The sequence below is a fragment of the Balaenoptera borealis genome, assembly GCF_965194805.1.
Source record: "Balaenoptera borealis genome assembly, chromosome: 19".
Taxonomy (NCBI): Eukaryota; Metazoa; Chordata; class Mammalia; order Artiodactyla; family Balaenopteridae; genus Balaenoptera; species Balaenoptera borealis.
The window spans coordinates 64,788,690-64,805,891 of record NC_138878.1 but is presented as its reverse complement, the minus strand read 5'-3'; the positions used below and the strand labels follow the sequence as shown (position 1 = coordinate 64,805,891).

At 43.3% G+C, this 17,202-nt stretch overlaps 2 protein-coding genes across 4 annotated transcripts in view; one reads left to right on the top strand and one right to left on the bottom strand.

Moving 5' to 3' along the window:
- LOC309616833 (zinc finger protein 480-like) overlaps positions 1–3,415 on the top strand; it is a 129,177-nt gene extending 125,762 nt beyond the window's left edge. Inside the window, exon 5 of the mRNA XM_082368008.1 lies at positions 3,008–3,415. The gene's annotated coding sequence lies outside the window, so the exon portion shown is untranslated. The remainder of the gene's footprint in view (positions 1–3,007) is intronic.
- LOC309616873 (zinc finger protein 677-like) overlaps positions 1–12,917 on the bottom strand; it is a 28,881-nt gene extending 15,964 nt beyond the window's left edge. Inside the window, exons 1-3 of one of the 3 annotated variants that reach the window (XM_082368173.1) lie at positions 12,892–12,917; positions 4,591–4,905; positions 1,583–1,655 (exon numbers count right to left, since the gene is read on the bottom strand). In XM_082368173.1, the coding sequence (XP_082224299.1) occupies positions 1,583–1,597 (15 nt within the window). In that variant the 5' untranslated portion in view covers positions 1,598–1,655; positions 4,591–4,905; positions 12,892–12,917. The other 2 variants (XM_082368175.1, XM_082368174.1) reach the window with 2 other exon arrangements.
- Positions 12,918–17,202: the final 4,285 nt, after the last annotated feature.

Sequence of the window (17,202 nt, the reverse complement as noted above, 5' to 3'; positions counted from 1 at the left end):
GCATGTGGGATCTTCCCAGACCAGGGCTCGAACCCATGTCCCCTGCACTGGCAGGTGGATTCCTAACCACTGCACCACCAGGGAAGCCCCAAGTTCACTAACTGTTTATTCTGATTGTCAATCTGTTGTTGAAATCTTCTAGTGAATTTTCAATTTCAGTTTTGGTAGTTTTCAGCTCTAGAATTTCTAACTCTATCTCTTTATTGATGTTTTGTTTCTTGAAACAATGTTCTCCTACTTTCCTTTAGTTCGTTCTCCATGGTTTCCCTTAAGTCTCCTAGTACGTTTAAGACAGTTGATTTAAAATCCTGTTTAGTAACTGTAGTATCTGTGCTTCCTTATGAACACCATCATTAACCCGATAATCACGCTCAAGTTTCCCATTCTGGAGAAATTCTTAGACATCTATAGTAAAGTCGGCATGCTCAGAAGCAGCCACTATGACTTGTTTTTTAATCACAGTAAAAACTGTACAGGACCAATGTGTCTTCATTAAGAAAATGCTCCATGAGGATACAAAAAAAGAAAGTCAACTCTAAGTTTATTAACACGAAAACAAGTCTAAGATATATGGTATGTAAATATTTAAATGTGCAGAATAAAATACCATAACAAAATATTTATTAAACAGTACTTTCTAAAATCACATTACCATATATAAATGCATTTCTGTAAGATGTGCAGTGGGAATTAACAGTGGTTTCTGATGGAGACAGTAAGTGACAGTGTAAGATGTGACAGGGAAGGGGATATTTTACTTCTTAGTCTCTAAACTGCATCGCTGTGTGTAGCTGAACCATGAAAATATATACATGAGATGTTTAATACAAAAAAAAATAACACTGAACAAGAATTAGTAAAATTATAATTCGCCTCCAGCCTCTCTGATGACAGAAAGTTCTGCTCCTATGTCTTGGCTAAATTATAACCATTTTTATCTAAAACACCTGCTGCATGAGAGTCCCTAGGTGAACACGACAGGCTCTGTGAGATGAATGCTTTGTAAATAATTTAAAGAACCCTTATTGTTAGATGACACCCTATCCATTCCTTACGTCTGTTTCAAAACTTCCCATTCTATTTTAAAGTGTTGATATTTTAGAGCCAGAAACACATTGATAGACTTCTTTAACTTCCAATACACTTACAAAATCTCACAAAGCATGTTTCCCCATATCAGTCTTCCATTCTAGACCTCCTCAGGTATTTGTGCACAGGAGTACATCACTTACATATGTAGTCTCTTTCATCCTGGTTTATATGCAGCTGAAAGGGCATCCAGAAGAGTGCACTAAACCATCCTCACTGCCCTACCTCACTGACACCACAGAGCCTACTCCCCATCTCCAATCCACGCCTCAGTATAAAACCTTTCACAGGATGACCACCTAAAAGGGGGCTCTTCCCAAGTTCCCTGTCACTGGGTCACAGTGACATGGAATCTGCAGGGAGGTGAGAGGAGACCGAGGGAAGGCCCTGTGTGTGAGTAAATCGGACATTTCAGAGACAGAGAAGATTAATGAGCCCAAACTGTGTCATTTTAGGAAGGAGAGAACAAATCAACAAAGAATATGACTTTTACCTGTGAAAGCTCCATTCCTTCTTCTTTCCTCCTCCTCTGAATTTCTTGTTAAGATTCTTCAGGTAAGATGATTCTGTGGGAGCGAAATATGCTGTTTAATGCTTACAACCAACATACGCCCCTTCTGGCATCTGCCACAAAGCTACCAGAAGGAGAACCTTAACGTGAGGGAAAGACAGTCCTTTGCTGCCAACTGTAACACGAGGGATACAGGGACAATAAACTCCTACACGAAGACCAATTTAGTGAGCTTGTCACCCACTTCTTCAGGAAGCCCTCGCCTGCTGCCAAAACCCCCACTCGACTGCAACTGCGCCGTCCTTTGTCCACTTGGCACTAATCCAAAGGAAGGTGCCTCCTCCAAGTTCTGCTCTCTTCCAGAAGCAGCCAGCATCCAGTGACTGGTTGACGCACGATATGGAAGCTTGTCCCTTTTGTTAATTGGGAGCAACTCTGGAGGGGCCACCCCAGCTCCAGAGCTCCCTGTGGAGTTATACTGAACAATTTAGATTTTGTCCTGAGGGTGATGGGAAACCATAAAAGATTTAATGCCAAGAGATGATGCAATGAAACTTATGATTTACCCCTGATACAGAGACAGACAAGCTGAGAAAAAGGTAAGCCTCCAGCTCTGGGCCTATGCCCCTGCCTCTTTTTTAAGCATTTTCCTTAATTGCTGGAGGACTGGAATATGTTTAAAATTTCAATTATAACCAGGCAAACTGGTCTCCTCTGTCTTCTCCATGTCACAGGTGGGTACACTGAGGCTCAGAGGGGAAGTAATTTTACCAAGTTACCCTGAAGAAGTCTGAGTTGAGTGAGCAGAACTGGGTAGAAGTGGCAGCCTGGATAGGTTTAGGTAGAAAGGGTTTAAACGTCCTGATTCCAGATCACCTTCCATATTCCTGAGCAAGAGAAGCTTCTCTTTCATGGGTTTAATCAAATTCAAACGTTTAATTCCTCTTTTCCAGAAAACATTATAGTCAAAAAATATGAAATTACAAATAGTTATTCTTCCAGAAAAACATGAAAGAGGGTCACCCATGGAGATGAGCCCTAACAATCTCTTCATCATGAACACATGGGTTCTGTGGGAACAAAGTTTCACATCAATCTGGAAAAGGTTGGAACCTGGGACCCTTCACTACAGTGCCTGCACCTGGACAAATGTGTCCTGAACACAGAATACAAAGAAACCATAGGGGACTAAAAGTAACTGCATACATGCACAGCTTGGGCAAACAGCTTATGAACAATAAGAAACAAAAAGGTCAAAACCCAGCTGCCACTTCTGAGATGCTGAGAGCAAAAGCAGGGTCCTGCACGTGATCCCTGCACCCAGCACCACCAAGGGGGTGGGCAGACCACCCAAGCTACACCTCTGGCCCGACCCACCGAGCTGCCCCTACCCTCACCCCCTGTAAGGGACCAGCTCGCACCACACCCCCCCATCAGGGAGCGAGCAAGGGCACCTGTTTCTTGTTCTCGCTCACTTGTGCTGCAGCACGAGTCCCAGTAAAGCTTTGCCTGAATTCCTCGTCTGGCCTGTTACCAATTTCTACTGATTAAAGAGTCCAAGAACCCAGGTCAGTAACAAATCCAGCCCATCAGTTAACATCTGCACAGAAAGGACAAAGGGGACTTGGGGGGACAATCTACTTAGTTGGACACTTAAACTCAGAGCTCACTAATTGAGCAGATCACTTAAGGGAAGAAAGAAGCTACTGAATACTAAACTAACTGGTTAAACTAGGTTTTGAGTGTTAAAAGATGATCAGCACCCTTACCACATGCATATGAAGTTATTTAGCAGACATCAAAGAATAGTTCCAATACAGGATACAGTAGAAAGCATATAAACCTCATAATCTGAACAATGAAATTTAGAGTGAAAATAATTTGGACATTTAAAACATACCCAATCGCTTCTGAGATTAAAGTTAAAACAAGTGTGAAGATACATCAGATTTTAAAAAGATTGACGTGAACCACAGAAGGGCAACAGTACTGTTAATCATGACCATTTTCAAAAGCACCGTGTGGCGACACAAATTCTTCCCCCCATTTCTTAGAAGGGAAGAGAATGACCTGGAACTGACTGACCTAAGTCTCCACCCTCTGGAAGAACGGGGCTTGCAAATGGAGTCATCTGAAGCAATGATTAGAAAATGCAGACGCCTCAAACACCTGCTTTTGCAACTATCATTCTCTTCTGCATAATTTAAACATGTCAACAAATGTTAAACAGATTAGCTTAGAGACACCACTTAGTACTTCACAACTTAATATTCCATATTTAATCAACTCAATACTCACCCGGGTTTGGGTTCCCGCTTTCTCCACCACCACGTGCGCTGTTCCCTGTATGTGTCTCCCTGGGTCCTTCTGTTTCTCTCCTCTCCTTTTGTGTCCATTTCTGTGTTTCCTCCTCTCTGTTCATACGCATCATTTTGTTTCCCTCCCTCTCTATTCCTCCTCTCACAGACTGTTAGGCCTCGCTCTGTTGCAATCTCTGTTGCGATCCCTGTCGTTCTTGCTCCCCAAACGTTCTGATGCCTCACTAACTGCATATACCTCTGCCTTTGTATTCCCTCTCTGCTCTCCTTGGAGGGAGGTCAAGGGCGATCCACCTCCTGAGTGAGGACTTGACAAAAACGGAATTGGGCGGGGGGGAGGGGAGCCGGGAGTCACACAAAGGTTTGAGAAAGGGAGTCAGAGTAGGAAAACGTCGCTGCAGGAGATCAGTGTCTCTACGGACCGAAGGCAAAAAGTTGGGGCCGGTACCCGCGTCAAAGCGATTTTAACCGGAACCGGACCCACACTCCCAGGACCGAACCGAGTCTTCCGGCGACGCCGCGACAGGCGAAAGGGGCGGACTCAGAGCGAGAGCGACGACCGCCTTCAGGGGTTTTAGTTTGCTGGGACACCCTCGAAACCCAGGTATGGAGAAGGCGGGGCTTGGAGATCGCATAGCACACTTACGAACCAAAAAACCGAGACTCACTCACCCGAGGGCGCCAGCCTGACCGCAGGATCCGCTTCCGCGTCCCTAGGTAATTGCGCGTGCGCATGCGCACCGCCGGGCCAGGGGGCGGGGCCGCCGAGGGGCGCATCTCGGACGTTCCGGCGGGTGGAGGCCGTGTCTCTGGTGGTGCCGCCCTGCGGGCGCCGGGTCTGGCCCTCGGACCCGCCCCTGGGAGATTCTGGTCTGTTCCTCTTCCCTCCCGAGAGGCTCTGCTTCTCTACTTTGGCTCCTTTGAACGTGTCTGGTGGCCTCTGGAGCCAGGTTAGGTGCAGAGTTAGAGATGCGCGGACCCCTTACACTGGAAGCGGAGAGTTGAGAACGGTTTACGTGAGAAGGGCGAGCGGGTGAAGACGCGGCTCCTCTGAGCAGCGAGGCGGCGGAGCGCTGGGACCTGGGGGTGAGGGACGGGGGGTTGTGAGCGGCGGTTGGATCCCGGAACTGGTGAGACCTCAGGCAGTTACAACTTCTTATTTTAATTAAGCGACAGCCTGAGTTTTATTTAGAGTAGGTGATGGAAACTGGAGTGTGACAGGAAATGCAAAATTGTGCCTGTGCGGAATGTGCGATTTTATACTCACTTCCCTTCAGAGCGTAACTTTTTCTTGTGTTCCCCATTCACTTGGAGGCATCAAAAATCAGAATTTGGGGGGAGTTCCCCGGTGGCCTAGTGGTTAGGATTCCAGGCTTTCACAGCCCGAAGGGTTTCAGTCTCTGGTCGGGGAACTGAGATCCCGCAAGCCCGGCAGCACAGAAAAAAACAATCAGAGGAAAATTTTCAACCCCAAATGTGTCATTATATGAGGGACTCCTTTGGAGACTGTGAGCAAGGAGTTGGCTACACTCAGGTGCTTGAGAATCAAGCCTTATTAAATAATTCAACCATATTTTAATTATTTTTTACTCTTTGACCTTTGTCTGACTATAGGATGTGACAAATAAAACCATTTCTTGTCATTGTGATAGGAATTTCCATTTCTAGTATCTAGATATCTAGATACTAGCTACTAGTATCTCCACTGTAGGAATTTCCATTTCCCGAATACTAGTATCTCCACTATAGGTTTTGCTACTTACTAACTTTTCTTACGCACTTTGGCATATTTCTGAATTTTTAACTTCATTGATCTACTAGTCATGAATAAACATGTCTCCTACGGATAGCCACTCTTTTTTGCTTCTCTTTCGTGGCTATTCTTACTTGTTCTTTATTCTGTAAGATTTTTTCGATAACATTGCAAGCTTCAGAATCTGAGTGTCTATATCGGGAACAGGTTAAGTTTATAAATTAGCTTAAGGAGAATGGACCTTGTTATAATACTGAGTTTTTTACCCAGGAATGTGATGTGATTTTCCATTTGTTTATGTCCGCTTTCATATATTTCAGGAATGTTTTATAGTTTTCTAAACATAGGTTTAAAAACTTTGTTAGATTTACTCCCAATTAATTTCATTTCTGGTTATGCTTTTCTAATTATAGTTTCTCGCACTATAACTTGTAAATGATTGTTTTCTGCACCTATGAAAGCTACTGTTTTTGTATATTTATATGATCTTCCTGACTTATCTTTTGTAGATTTTCTATCAATTCCTTTGTATTTCCAGATGTATGATTGCATGATCTGCAAACATAGTTTTATATTTTTCTTTCCCATTCTCATGCCATTTTAAATTGCCCTGGCTAAACCTCCAACACATGAGAAATGAACTGAATAGGTGATCATATGCTTTTTTTAGTGTGGTTTTCTAACCTTAGTGGAATAACTCTAGTTCTTCCCAAAGAGCAAGATAATCACTTCATTTTGACATGTTAGAAAAAAATGCATCAATTCCCAGTGTTGAGTTTAAGTTAAGATACATACATGTTCAATTCTTCCAAATAGATGTTTTTGTAACTATGAGTAAGATCCCCTGATTTCTCTTTATACCCACTACTACGATGTACTACATTAATGGATTTCCAAACACTGAATCATGCTTGAATTCCAGACATAAAATTCACATAGTCATCATCTATTATTTTGCTATATTTTATTTTAAATATTGCCATCTGTACGCAGATGTGAGATCTTTCCATAGTATTCTTTTTGGTACAAACTTTAGGACATTTGAGTATCAGCATTTTATTTGATTTATATAAACTATTTGGAAATTGTACTTCCTCTTTAAGGCTTGAATTGAGTACACAGCATTGGCTTATCTGTTCTCTAAAAGAATGGAACAATCTACCTGCTAATCTGACCCTGGTGCTTTTATTTGTATGGGACTCATAAAACTCTCCCTTTCCTCTATGGATATTTGTTTGTTTAGACTCCTATTTCTACTGAAGTCAATACTGGTAAAATATATTTTCGTAGAAAATGTCCATTTCATCTAGGCTTCACAGTTGATTTGTATTGATTTGGAGAAATGGGGCAAATATTTCCTAATCTCAATTATTGACATCATGTTCTTTCTTTTGTACTAATTAAAAATTCATTGAACTTACAGAAAATTTTAAAAATTGAAAGTCCTTGATTGTGTGATTCTATTTCTTTGCCCATAAATGGTGGTATTTCAGGGGTCCTCAGAGATTTCAGAAAGCGTTAGATTTGGGGTAAAGGAAATTCTCAAGGAGGCAGGGAATCCACTGAGACACATGTGCTTCTCTGTGGGTCCTCCATGGCTCAGACCTCAGTATTTCCTCCTCTGTCCACATGATACCCTGTCTGCCACCAGGAATAATGGAAAAGGAAAAATTTCTCCCCTTTTGGATATGCTCACTAGAAATTCCTAACAGATTCAAGAAATTTAAAAGTTTTTCAAAACTATTCCCAGCTCCTGTTCTCAAGTGTGAACCGCCATTGCCACTCAGGGTGAAAAGACTATTGGGACTTCCTTGGTGGTCCAGTGGCTAAGACTCCACGCTCCCAATGCAGGGGGCCTGGGTTCAATCCCTGGTCAGGGAACTAGATCCCACATGCCACAAGTAAAAGATCCCGCATGCTGCAACTAAGATGTGGTACAGCCAAATAAATAAATATTTTAAAAAAAAATGGTGAGGGGGCTTCCCTGGTGGCGCAGTGGTTGAAAGTCAGCCTGCCAATGCAGATGACATGGGTTCGAGCCCTGGTCTGGGAGGCTCCCACATGCCGCGGAGCAACTAAGCCCGTGAGCCACAACTACTGAGCCTGCGCGTCTGGAGCCTGTGCTCCGCAACAAAAGAGGCCGCGATAGTGCAAGGCCCGCGCACCGTGATGAAGAGTGGCCCCCGCTCGCCGCAACTGGAGAAAGCCCTCGCACAGAAACGAAGACCCAACACAGCCAAAAATAAATAAATTAATTTAAAAAAAATGGTGAAAAGATGATTGAAATTCTTTGAGGAGATGAGGTCATAGGAACACTACCCCATATCTCAGGGTCTGGCATCCTCCCTCACACACATGCTTCGGCTGTTTTGATCATTACACTGAGCTCAGTTTGGGCAGCAGGAAGCAGTTTGTAAGTGTTTTCTATTTCAGACTGAGAGACAGATTCTGTATAGTTAGATGTATCAGGAATCTGGGTAGGTGGGCATGTCTGGAAAAGCAGTCCAAGGACAATACCATACATGAAGGAGGAATAATTCTTCAGGCACAGTTTGAGTGTGTGGAAAAGACTAGCGGTCTGAGACCCTAACCGACCCATGACTGCTGCTAAAGCAACTGAATAAAATCCTCATTGAAGGGGTTCTTGGAGATTGAATAACTAAAATCAGAAATGAAAGAGAGGACTGATTACAACTGAATCTACAGAAATTAAAAAAAACTAGAAGAGAATACTACAAACAATTATAGGCCAAAATATTGAATAACCTAGAAGAAATGCATAAATTCCTAGAAATATACAACCTACCAAGACTGAGTCATGAAGAACACTAATTGAAAATCACTAATCAAAAATAAAGGGAACCCAGAGAGTTCCACTGCAGAGTTCTGCCAAATATTTTAAAACAAGACAAATCTTCCTCAAACCCTACCAAAAAAACTGAATAGGAGGGAACACTTCCAAACTCAATCTACGATGCCAGAATTACTTTAATACCAAAGCGAGACAAAGACACTACAAGAAAACCAGAGTACAATATCTCTAATACTTATACAAAAATTATCAATAAAGCAATATTAAACCAAATTTAACAGCACATTCAAAGGATTATACAACATGACCAAGGAGGACATATTCTTCATGTGCAAGGATGGTTCAACATATGGAAATGTTTCACTATAATTATATCAATAGAATGAAAGAAAAAAAATACATGGTCATCTCAATTGATGCAGAAAAGTATTAGACTAGTTAAAAGCCTTTATGATAAAAACAATCATAAACTAAAAACAGAAAAAAAAACTAGCTCAGAACAAAAAAGAACATATATAAAAAGCCTGAAACTGACATCACACTCAGTGGTGAAAGCCTGAAAACTTTTCCTCTAAGATCAGGAACAAAACAAGACACCTGCTCTCATTATTTCTATAAAACACATAATAGGGGACTTCCCTGGTGGCAAAGTGGTTAAGAATCTGCCTACCAATGCAGGGGACACGGGTTCGAGCCCCGGTCCGGGAAGATCCCACATGCTGTGGAGCAACTAAACTAAGCCAGTGTGCCACAACTACGGAGCCTGCACTCTAGAGCCCACGTGCCACAACTACCGAAGCCCACGTGCCTAGAGCCCATGTTCCACAACAAGAGAAGCCACCGCAATGAGAAGCCCACACACCACAACTAGAGAAAGCCCGCAAGCAGCAATAAAGTCCCAACTCAACTTAAAAAATAAATAAATAAAAAGAACACATAACAGGACGTTCCAGCCAGACAAACAGGCAAGAAAATAAATAAAAGGTAATTAGGAAATTGGGTAATTAGGAAAAGGAGAAGCAGAAATATCTCTGCTTAGAGCCAGCATAATCTAATAGTAGAAAATCCACTCGATCCCGCAAAAAACACCCTGATATGACGAATGAATTCAGAAAAATTTCAAGGTATAAAATCAGCATGCAGAATCAATTGTTTTTCTATATTAATGATAAACAATCAGAAAGGAAATTGAGAAAACAATTCCATTTACAATAGCAGCAAAAAGAATAAAATACATAAGCATACCCTTAGCCAAAGGGGAAGCTTTGCACACTGTAAACTAAAAACACTGCTGAAAAATATTAGAAAAGATGAAAATAAATGCATAGATATCCCAAATTCATGCACTGAAAGAAAATATTGTCAAGATGGCGATACTACCCAAAGCAATCAACAGATCCAAAGCAATACCCAGCAAAATCCCAACAGCGTTTTTGAAGAAATAAATAAACATGGATTCACATGGAATGTCAAGAGACCACGAATAGCAAAAACAAGCTTGAAAAGAACAAAGTTGGAGGTCTCACACTTCCTTATTGCAAAACTTATTCCAAACCTAAATTAATCTAAACAATGTGGAACTTGCATAAGACAGCCAGCCAGCCAGTGCAATAGAATAAAAACATCAGAAATAAACTCTTCCATATATGGTCAAATGATGTTCCACAAGAGTGTCAAGGCCACTCAATAGGAGAAGGGTAGTCTACTGAACAAAAAGTATTGAGAAAACTGGATATCCACATACAAAAGAATGTAGTTGGACCATTATGCGACACACACCCTGTACAAAAACTAACTCAAAATAGATCAAAGATCTAAACATAAGACTTAAAAGTATATAACTCTTAGAAGAAAACATAGGGGAAGACCTTCATCACATTGGATTCAGCAATGATTGAACAGATGTGACCACAAAAGCAAAGGTAGCAAAGTAAAAACAGATAAAATTGGGCTACATCAAAATTACAAACTATTGTGCATTAAAGCACGCTCATAGTAAAAAGACAATCTATGGAATGGGAGAAATTATATGCAAATCATAAATCTGATATACCAGGGGGCTCTTGGCTCAAGTTTTTGCTAATGACATTGCTTCTCTTACTGGTACTATTGATAACCGGCTGTGTGTTTTACAAGGTCACTGTCAACTGTCTCTCTCGCTGTGCCTCTCCTACACCTGCTAGAATAATGACTTTTAAGCAAGGTTCAGACACTACTCCTGTGGGCCCCAAAGCTTTTCTAGCTCTAGAAGCGAGAGAGTTTCATTCCTCTAAGGAGACTACAACGCCCAGTCTCAGCAAGAAGCAATTATAGAAGAATGACCTTCAGCCCTGTACGGCTCAAAAATGAGTGAAATTTTTCAAGGGGGAATTTTGTAGGCAAAAGGGTAGAGGGTCCCTGGAGAAAGAGAATCAGACATCATTTCCTTGACAGAAGAGAAGCCATTTTAAGCCTAAGCCATTCTGTGATCTACACCTGGCCACAATTCTTGCCCTTACAGAAGGATAGGCCTCAGTAGTTACTGATTTTAAGGGAACAATAGAATGTAGAATAAACAGCTATTGCCAGGCCAGGGAAATAACTTAAACATATCAGAGACAAAAAATCAGTTGTAAAGACTCCCAGTCCAAAAAAAAAAAAAAAAGACTCCCAGTCCTGTTTTGAAGGTAAAGATTAACCTGAAGCATATTCTTGAGCTGTTTTGCAGGATCCAGACCTCCTCAAGCACTCAACCACCAGACTAACAGGAACATAAAGAATGCTAATGCTAACCTTTGCTAACCCTAGTGACTTCAGTCAACTAGACCCAGACTCTGTCAAGCTTTGCCCCAATTCTATGCTGAATTCTCCTCTGCTCAAGCCCCAAGATGAATTTGCATATATCGACCGAGCCCCTTCATGAATATGCATGCACCCTTAACTTAAAATTTCCCTAATTTTGCTGTTCCAGGAAATACTGCTTTGGGAAAGATCCCAGGTGTTCTCCTTACATGGGGTAAGTAATACTTCCTTCCTTCTCCTAGACTTTGACTTTGTTGTGTCTTTTGGCTCAAGAGCCATCAAGAGGCAAATCCAGTTTTCAGGTAAAATGCAGGCCTCAAATAAACCTGAAACAAACTGAAAAGAATTTCTAATTTTTTTTTTAATCTAAAGAATTTGGTCTCAAAGTTAAAACAATTTTGGGAATATAGCCTATTTAGAAAAGAATGACATGAGTCGATTGTAGGAAGCCACCAACAGCTTTTTTCAGAAGTTAACAATTATTTTTAAAAAGTTGAAATTGAATGTACTAAGATTTATCCCAAACTACAAAAAGGATTAAGTGTAAAGAAACGAGGAAGAAAAAAGTAAAAGCATTAGAAAAAAACAACACTTTTAATGTTCCTTTAAAAGGGCACCATGCAGGGCTTCCCTGGTGGCGCAGTGGTTGAGAATCCGCCTGCCAGTGCAGGGGACGCGGGTTCGAGCCCTGGTCTGGGAAGATCCCACATGCCACGGAGCAACTAGGCCCGTGAGCCACAATTACTGAGCCTGCGCGTCTGGAGCCTGTGCTCCGCAACAAGAGAGGCCGCGATGGTGAGAGGCCCGCGCACCGTGATGAGGAGTGGCCCCCGCTTGCCACAACTAGAGAAAGCCCTCGCACAGAAGCGAAGACCCAACACAGCCATAAAATTAAAAAAAAATTAATTAATTAATAATTTTAAAAAAAAGGGCACCATGCAATAAGGAGTCAGTCATTTCTAATGCCACTTCTCTCCCCCATCCTCTACCCTATGTCAGGAAAAGGGAAGCGGGGTGACCCACAACTGAATGATGAGTCAAGTCACTGCCCCCTGGCTGAACAGGGATTGCAAATGGAAGCTATCTTCTGATACAAATAACTACAAAATGTACAAGCCTTGTAGACAGATACTTTGCAATTCTCATCCTCTATCTGTATAGTTTAAACAAATTTTAAATGTATTAAATTCTAAAGCCACAAATCGTACATCACAACTTAATCATCCATGTCCAAACAACCCACCATCCACCTGGACCCAGTTTCCCCTCTACCTGTACTATACTAAGTGCCCCCGTTTCATTCCCTTTTGCCTAGCTCCCTATTTTCTTTTTGTCCCCCTTTACTGCTTTTTCTCCCCTCCTATTTCTTCCTTCACACCTGTGACGCCCACTCTGCAACTTGTTCCCCCTCTTACTGCTTTTTCTCCCCACCTTTCTGACTGTCCTAAATCTCCATATATTTCTGCCTCTTTCTTTCCCCGTCTCTGCTTCCTCTCTCCCTCGATCACATCCCTTTTATTCCCTTTACACTCCCTTCCTCCCCACTCTCTGGCGCCCCAAGTGGCTATGCTTCCTTCCTGCTCTCTCCTCCTTCCTCTTGTGACCATTGTCCTCTTTCTCCCAATACCATGTTGCTCTGTAGGCCATTCTCCAGCGGGGTGGAATCTGAGACTGAAGAACACTGGATGTCACACGCCTGGCCCAGGTCAAGTCCCCCTTCGAGGGGTGAGGCGAAAGGGCTGACTACGAAGGGGAGGCCGGGGGAGCAAAAGGACCGGCCTGAGAAGCAGGCGAGGACAGAGGGGCTGGGAGGGAGGGAGGGGGTCTCCGGAGAGGGGCGGGCTCTGCAGAATCCCAGGACCGGGGAGAGGACGCGGCCTGTCCGGGAGCGGGGCGGCCGGCGCTGCCCTCCAGGGGCCGAGAGGGCCAGGCTGGGGGCCGTGAATCCACCTCGCGGAAGAGGACTTTACATGGGCGGAAGGGAGGAAGGTCGTAAAGGGTTTTAAGCAGGAAAATGTCGCAAAGTGACTTCCACTAGAAAGAAACTTACCCCAGCAGCGTGACCTCTGCTGGGCGCTTTCCGCCTCCAGTTGGGAACTGCGCCTGTGCGGAGCGAAGAGGCGGGGCGGCTGGGGGCAGGGCCTGGGCGGAGCGCTACAGGCGAGGGGCGGGGCATGGAGAGCAGCCGGAGCAGCCAGGGCTCAGCCTCCGCGAGCTTAGGAGCTCCTAGCGTCAGCGGGTTGCCCACACACGGGGCTGAAATCTGAGCGGGTCTGGGGACGCTGCAACTTTGGAGGATGTGCACCCGCTGGTGGCTTTGTAAACTCTGCGCCTGCGGGATATCTGAGAGGATTACTGGGGCTCCAGTGGCTGGGGTGGGTCTGACGTTAGCAGCGCCCACGGAGGTGAGGCCGGGGTATGGGTTGATTCCGTAGCTCCCAAGGCGGGTCCAGGTGCGCCACTATGGTGGGTCCCGGAGCCTGACTTAGGCAGATCTGCTCCTGTGGCTTTGTGAGTACAGCGCCTGAGGGACATCCAGGCCAATTGCCTGCGTTCCCGTGGCTGAGGCGTGGCCGAGGGCATTGCCAACAACTCTGTGAGCACGCAGGGGTGACACGCGACTCCACAGAGTGCATTTCCTGGTGGGCAGCTCCTGCGGAGGAATACTCATTGGCTCCTCTCCCAGCAGGAGTGCTGCAGTCCCACCTAACCTCACGCTGAAGCTCAGAGTGGGTAAGGAGCCTCTACTCCAGCAACTGGGGAGCAGACCCAGCCCCCGAAAGGGCTGTGACAACCACAGAGCAAAGAGGAGGCCCCATTCAACATCCAGTGCAGCCTCTGGTCACCACCACTCCAATCACATCCCCTGTCAAGGGGATAACACACAGCACACAGTGAGAAAAGACATGGCGGAAATCCATACTAAAATCAGCCCTCACACCAAAAATACTAGACTCACGTGGGCTACACAGGAATGCTCCCACATAAAAACAGCCATTGAAGACCACATTAGATAAAAAGGAACCCTCAGACTGTTGGTGGGAATGTAAATTGGTGCAGCCACTATGTAGAATAGTACAGAGGTTCCTTAAAAAACTAAAAACAGAGTTACCATCTGACCCAGCAATCCCACTCCTGGGCATATATCCAGACAAAACTATAATTCAAAAAGACACATGCAACTGTATGTTCACAGCAGCACTATTTACAACGGCCAAAACATGGAAGAAACCTGTTCATCAACAAATGAGTGGATAAAGAATATGTGGTACTTATATACAATGGAATATTACCCACAAAAAAAATGAAATATTGCCATTTGCGGCAACATGGATGGACCTAGCGATCATCATATTAAGTGAAGTCAGACAGAGAAAGACAAATATTATGATATCACTTATATGTGGAATCTAAAAAATGATACAAATCAACTTTTTTACAAAACAGAAACAGACTTCAGACATACAAAATAAACGTATGGTTACCAAAGGGGAAAGGGGGAGGAAGAATACATTAGGGGTTTGGGATTAGCAGATACAAACTACTATATATAAAATAGAAAAACAACAAGGTCCTACTCTATAGCACAGGGAATTATATTCAATATCTTATAATAAACGATAACGAAAAAGAATCTGAAAAATTATATATATATATATAACTGAATTCATTGCTGATGTACAGAAACTGACACAATATTGTAGATCAACTATACTTCAATTTTAAAAAAGGACCAAGCCATGATTGGAAGCTTTGAATTTTCAACCCTACCCTCCATTATTTCAGAGGAGAGGAGTAGGGCTAGAAAAGGAGGTAATAATTGATGAGGCCTACTTGAGGAAGCCTCCATAAAATCCCAACACTAGCTGGTTCGGAAAGCTCCACGCTGGGAGGGTGACACACCCCAACTCCGCAAGGATAGGTCCTGCACTTGGGTCCATCCCAGAACTCACCCATGTTATCTTTTTTTTTTTTAATTTTTTTTTTTTTTAACTTTTGGGTTTTTATTTTTATTTTATTTATTTTTATGGCTGTGTTGGGTCTTCGTTTCTGTGTGAGGGCTTTCTCTAGTTGCGGCAAGTGGGGGCCATTCTTCATCGCGGTGCGCGGGCCTCTCATTATCGTGGCCTCTCTTGTTGCGGAGCACAGGCTCCAGACGCACAGGCTCAGTAATTGTGGCTCACGGGCCCAGTTGCTCCGCGGCATGTGGGATCTTCCCAGACCAGGGCTCGAACCCATGTCCCCTGCATTGGCAGGCAGATTCTCAACCACTGCGCCACCAGGGAAGCCCCGTGTTATCTTTTCATGTGGCTATTCATCTGTATCCTTTATCACATCCTCTAATAAACTGGTAAATGGAAGTGTTTTCCTGAGTTCTGTGAGGTGCTCCAGCCAATTCATTGAACTGAAAGAGAGAGTTGTTGGAAACTGTGACACATAACCAGTTAACGAGAAGCACAGGTGGACAACCTGAACTCGCGACTGGCACATGAAATGTGCCGGAGGGGAAGTCTTGTGGGGTCTCCACGTTATTTCTGTGAAGACAGGGTCAGAACTGAGTTGCATTGCAGGACACCCAGCTGGGGTTGTACGGACTTGCTTGTTATGGGGAAAATCCCCACACGTTGGTGACCAAAATTGTCAAAAGTGCTCTGTGTAAGGGTGGTTATAGTGTCAGCATAAAGGAGACACAGAGGAAAGAAACACACAGCAGGAAGGTCTGAATTTTCCTTCCACAGGAGGAAGAAAACTGAGGGGTTTTGTTTTGTTTTGTTTTTCAAGAACCCACCTAATGAGAGAATTTTACAGTCTTCAAAGTGCACATTCTGCAACAGCAAGACAAACCATATTTCTGGCTACCAAACACATCTTCATAAATTGTAAGAATTCAAGTTCTACCAAATGTTTCTATGACCACAATGGAATTAAAATAGAAATCAATAACAGAAAAATCTCCTGGAAATCAAATATTTGGAGAATAATGATCTACCTGTAATTTTGGGAAAAGGAGGAAATTCGAATGTATTCTGAATTGAGTGAAAATGAAAACTGAATATGTCAACATTTGTAATTTGCCACGAGAGCAGAAACTTTTGAAAAAGCACCCATGGAAAATATTTTCAACATCACTATCTAGCAAGTTATGAGACTTCAGCATTTCCTGTTTCTGCCGTGAGAACACCAGTCTGCCTTCAGGGGGGTCATAGAAAAGGAAGCGTCTCTAATATACACTGGTGACGTTCATTAGGAACTTTTAATTATTCACAGGATTGGCAAATGGGAACAAAGTTTTTCAGAAACATTCTCAGCTCACCAGCTGTACACTGTAGTTGTACTACAGTTGAATTGATGTTGAATATGAAGTTCTAGGAGATGGTATGTCAGAATCACAAACGTATCTCAGAGACGGGCTGCCAACCTCCCCGACCGACACCGATACACCACACGAAGTCCTGGCAGCAGGAAGGACTCACGTGAGTATTTACCTATTTCAGTCTGAGTGGCAGAGTTTGTAAGGGAAAGAGGTTTATGAGGAGTCGGGAAAGCATTCCCATGTCAAACAAGGATTTCTCTAGAGGAGAAACTAATCTCCTGAAACAAAACCCCAGGCATATTTTGGAGATGTTGGATATTTGGTTCCAGAGCACCCCAATAAAGAAAATACTGCAATTAAATCGGTCACATGAATTTCATACATTCACAGTGCTTATGAATTCATGTTTATACTTTTCTGTAGACTATAAATTGTGCAATGGCAGTACAAAATGTTAAATAAAGGATACATTATTGCTGCAATCTCTTTAAGGAGGCAGCCAAGTGGATGCAGACACACAGATCTCTGTGAAGACCCTGAGGGCGTTCCACCTGGCCGGCAGCCTTGGATTTTTGCGGGCAAAGAGGTGGAGGATGGTCGTACTCTCTCAGAACACAATATCCA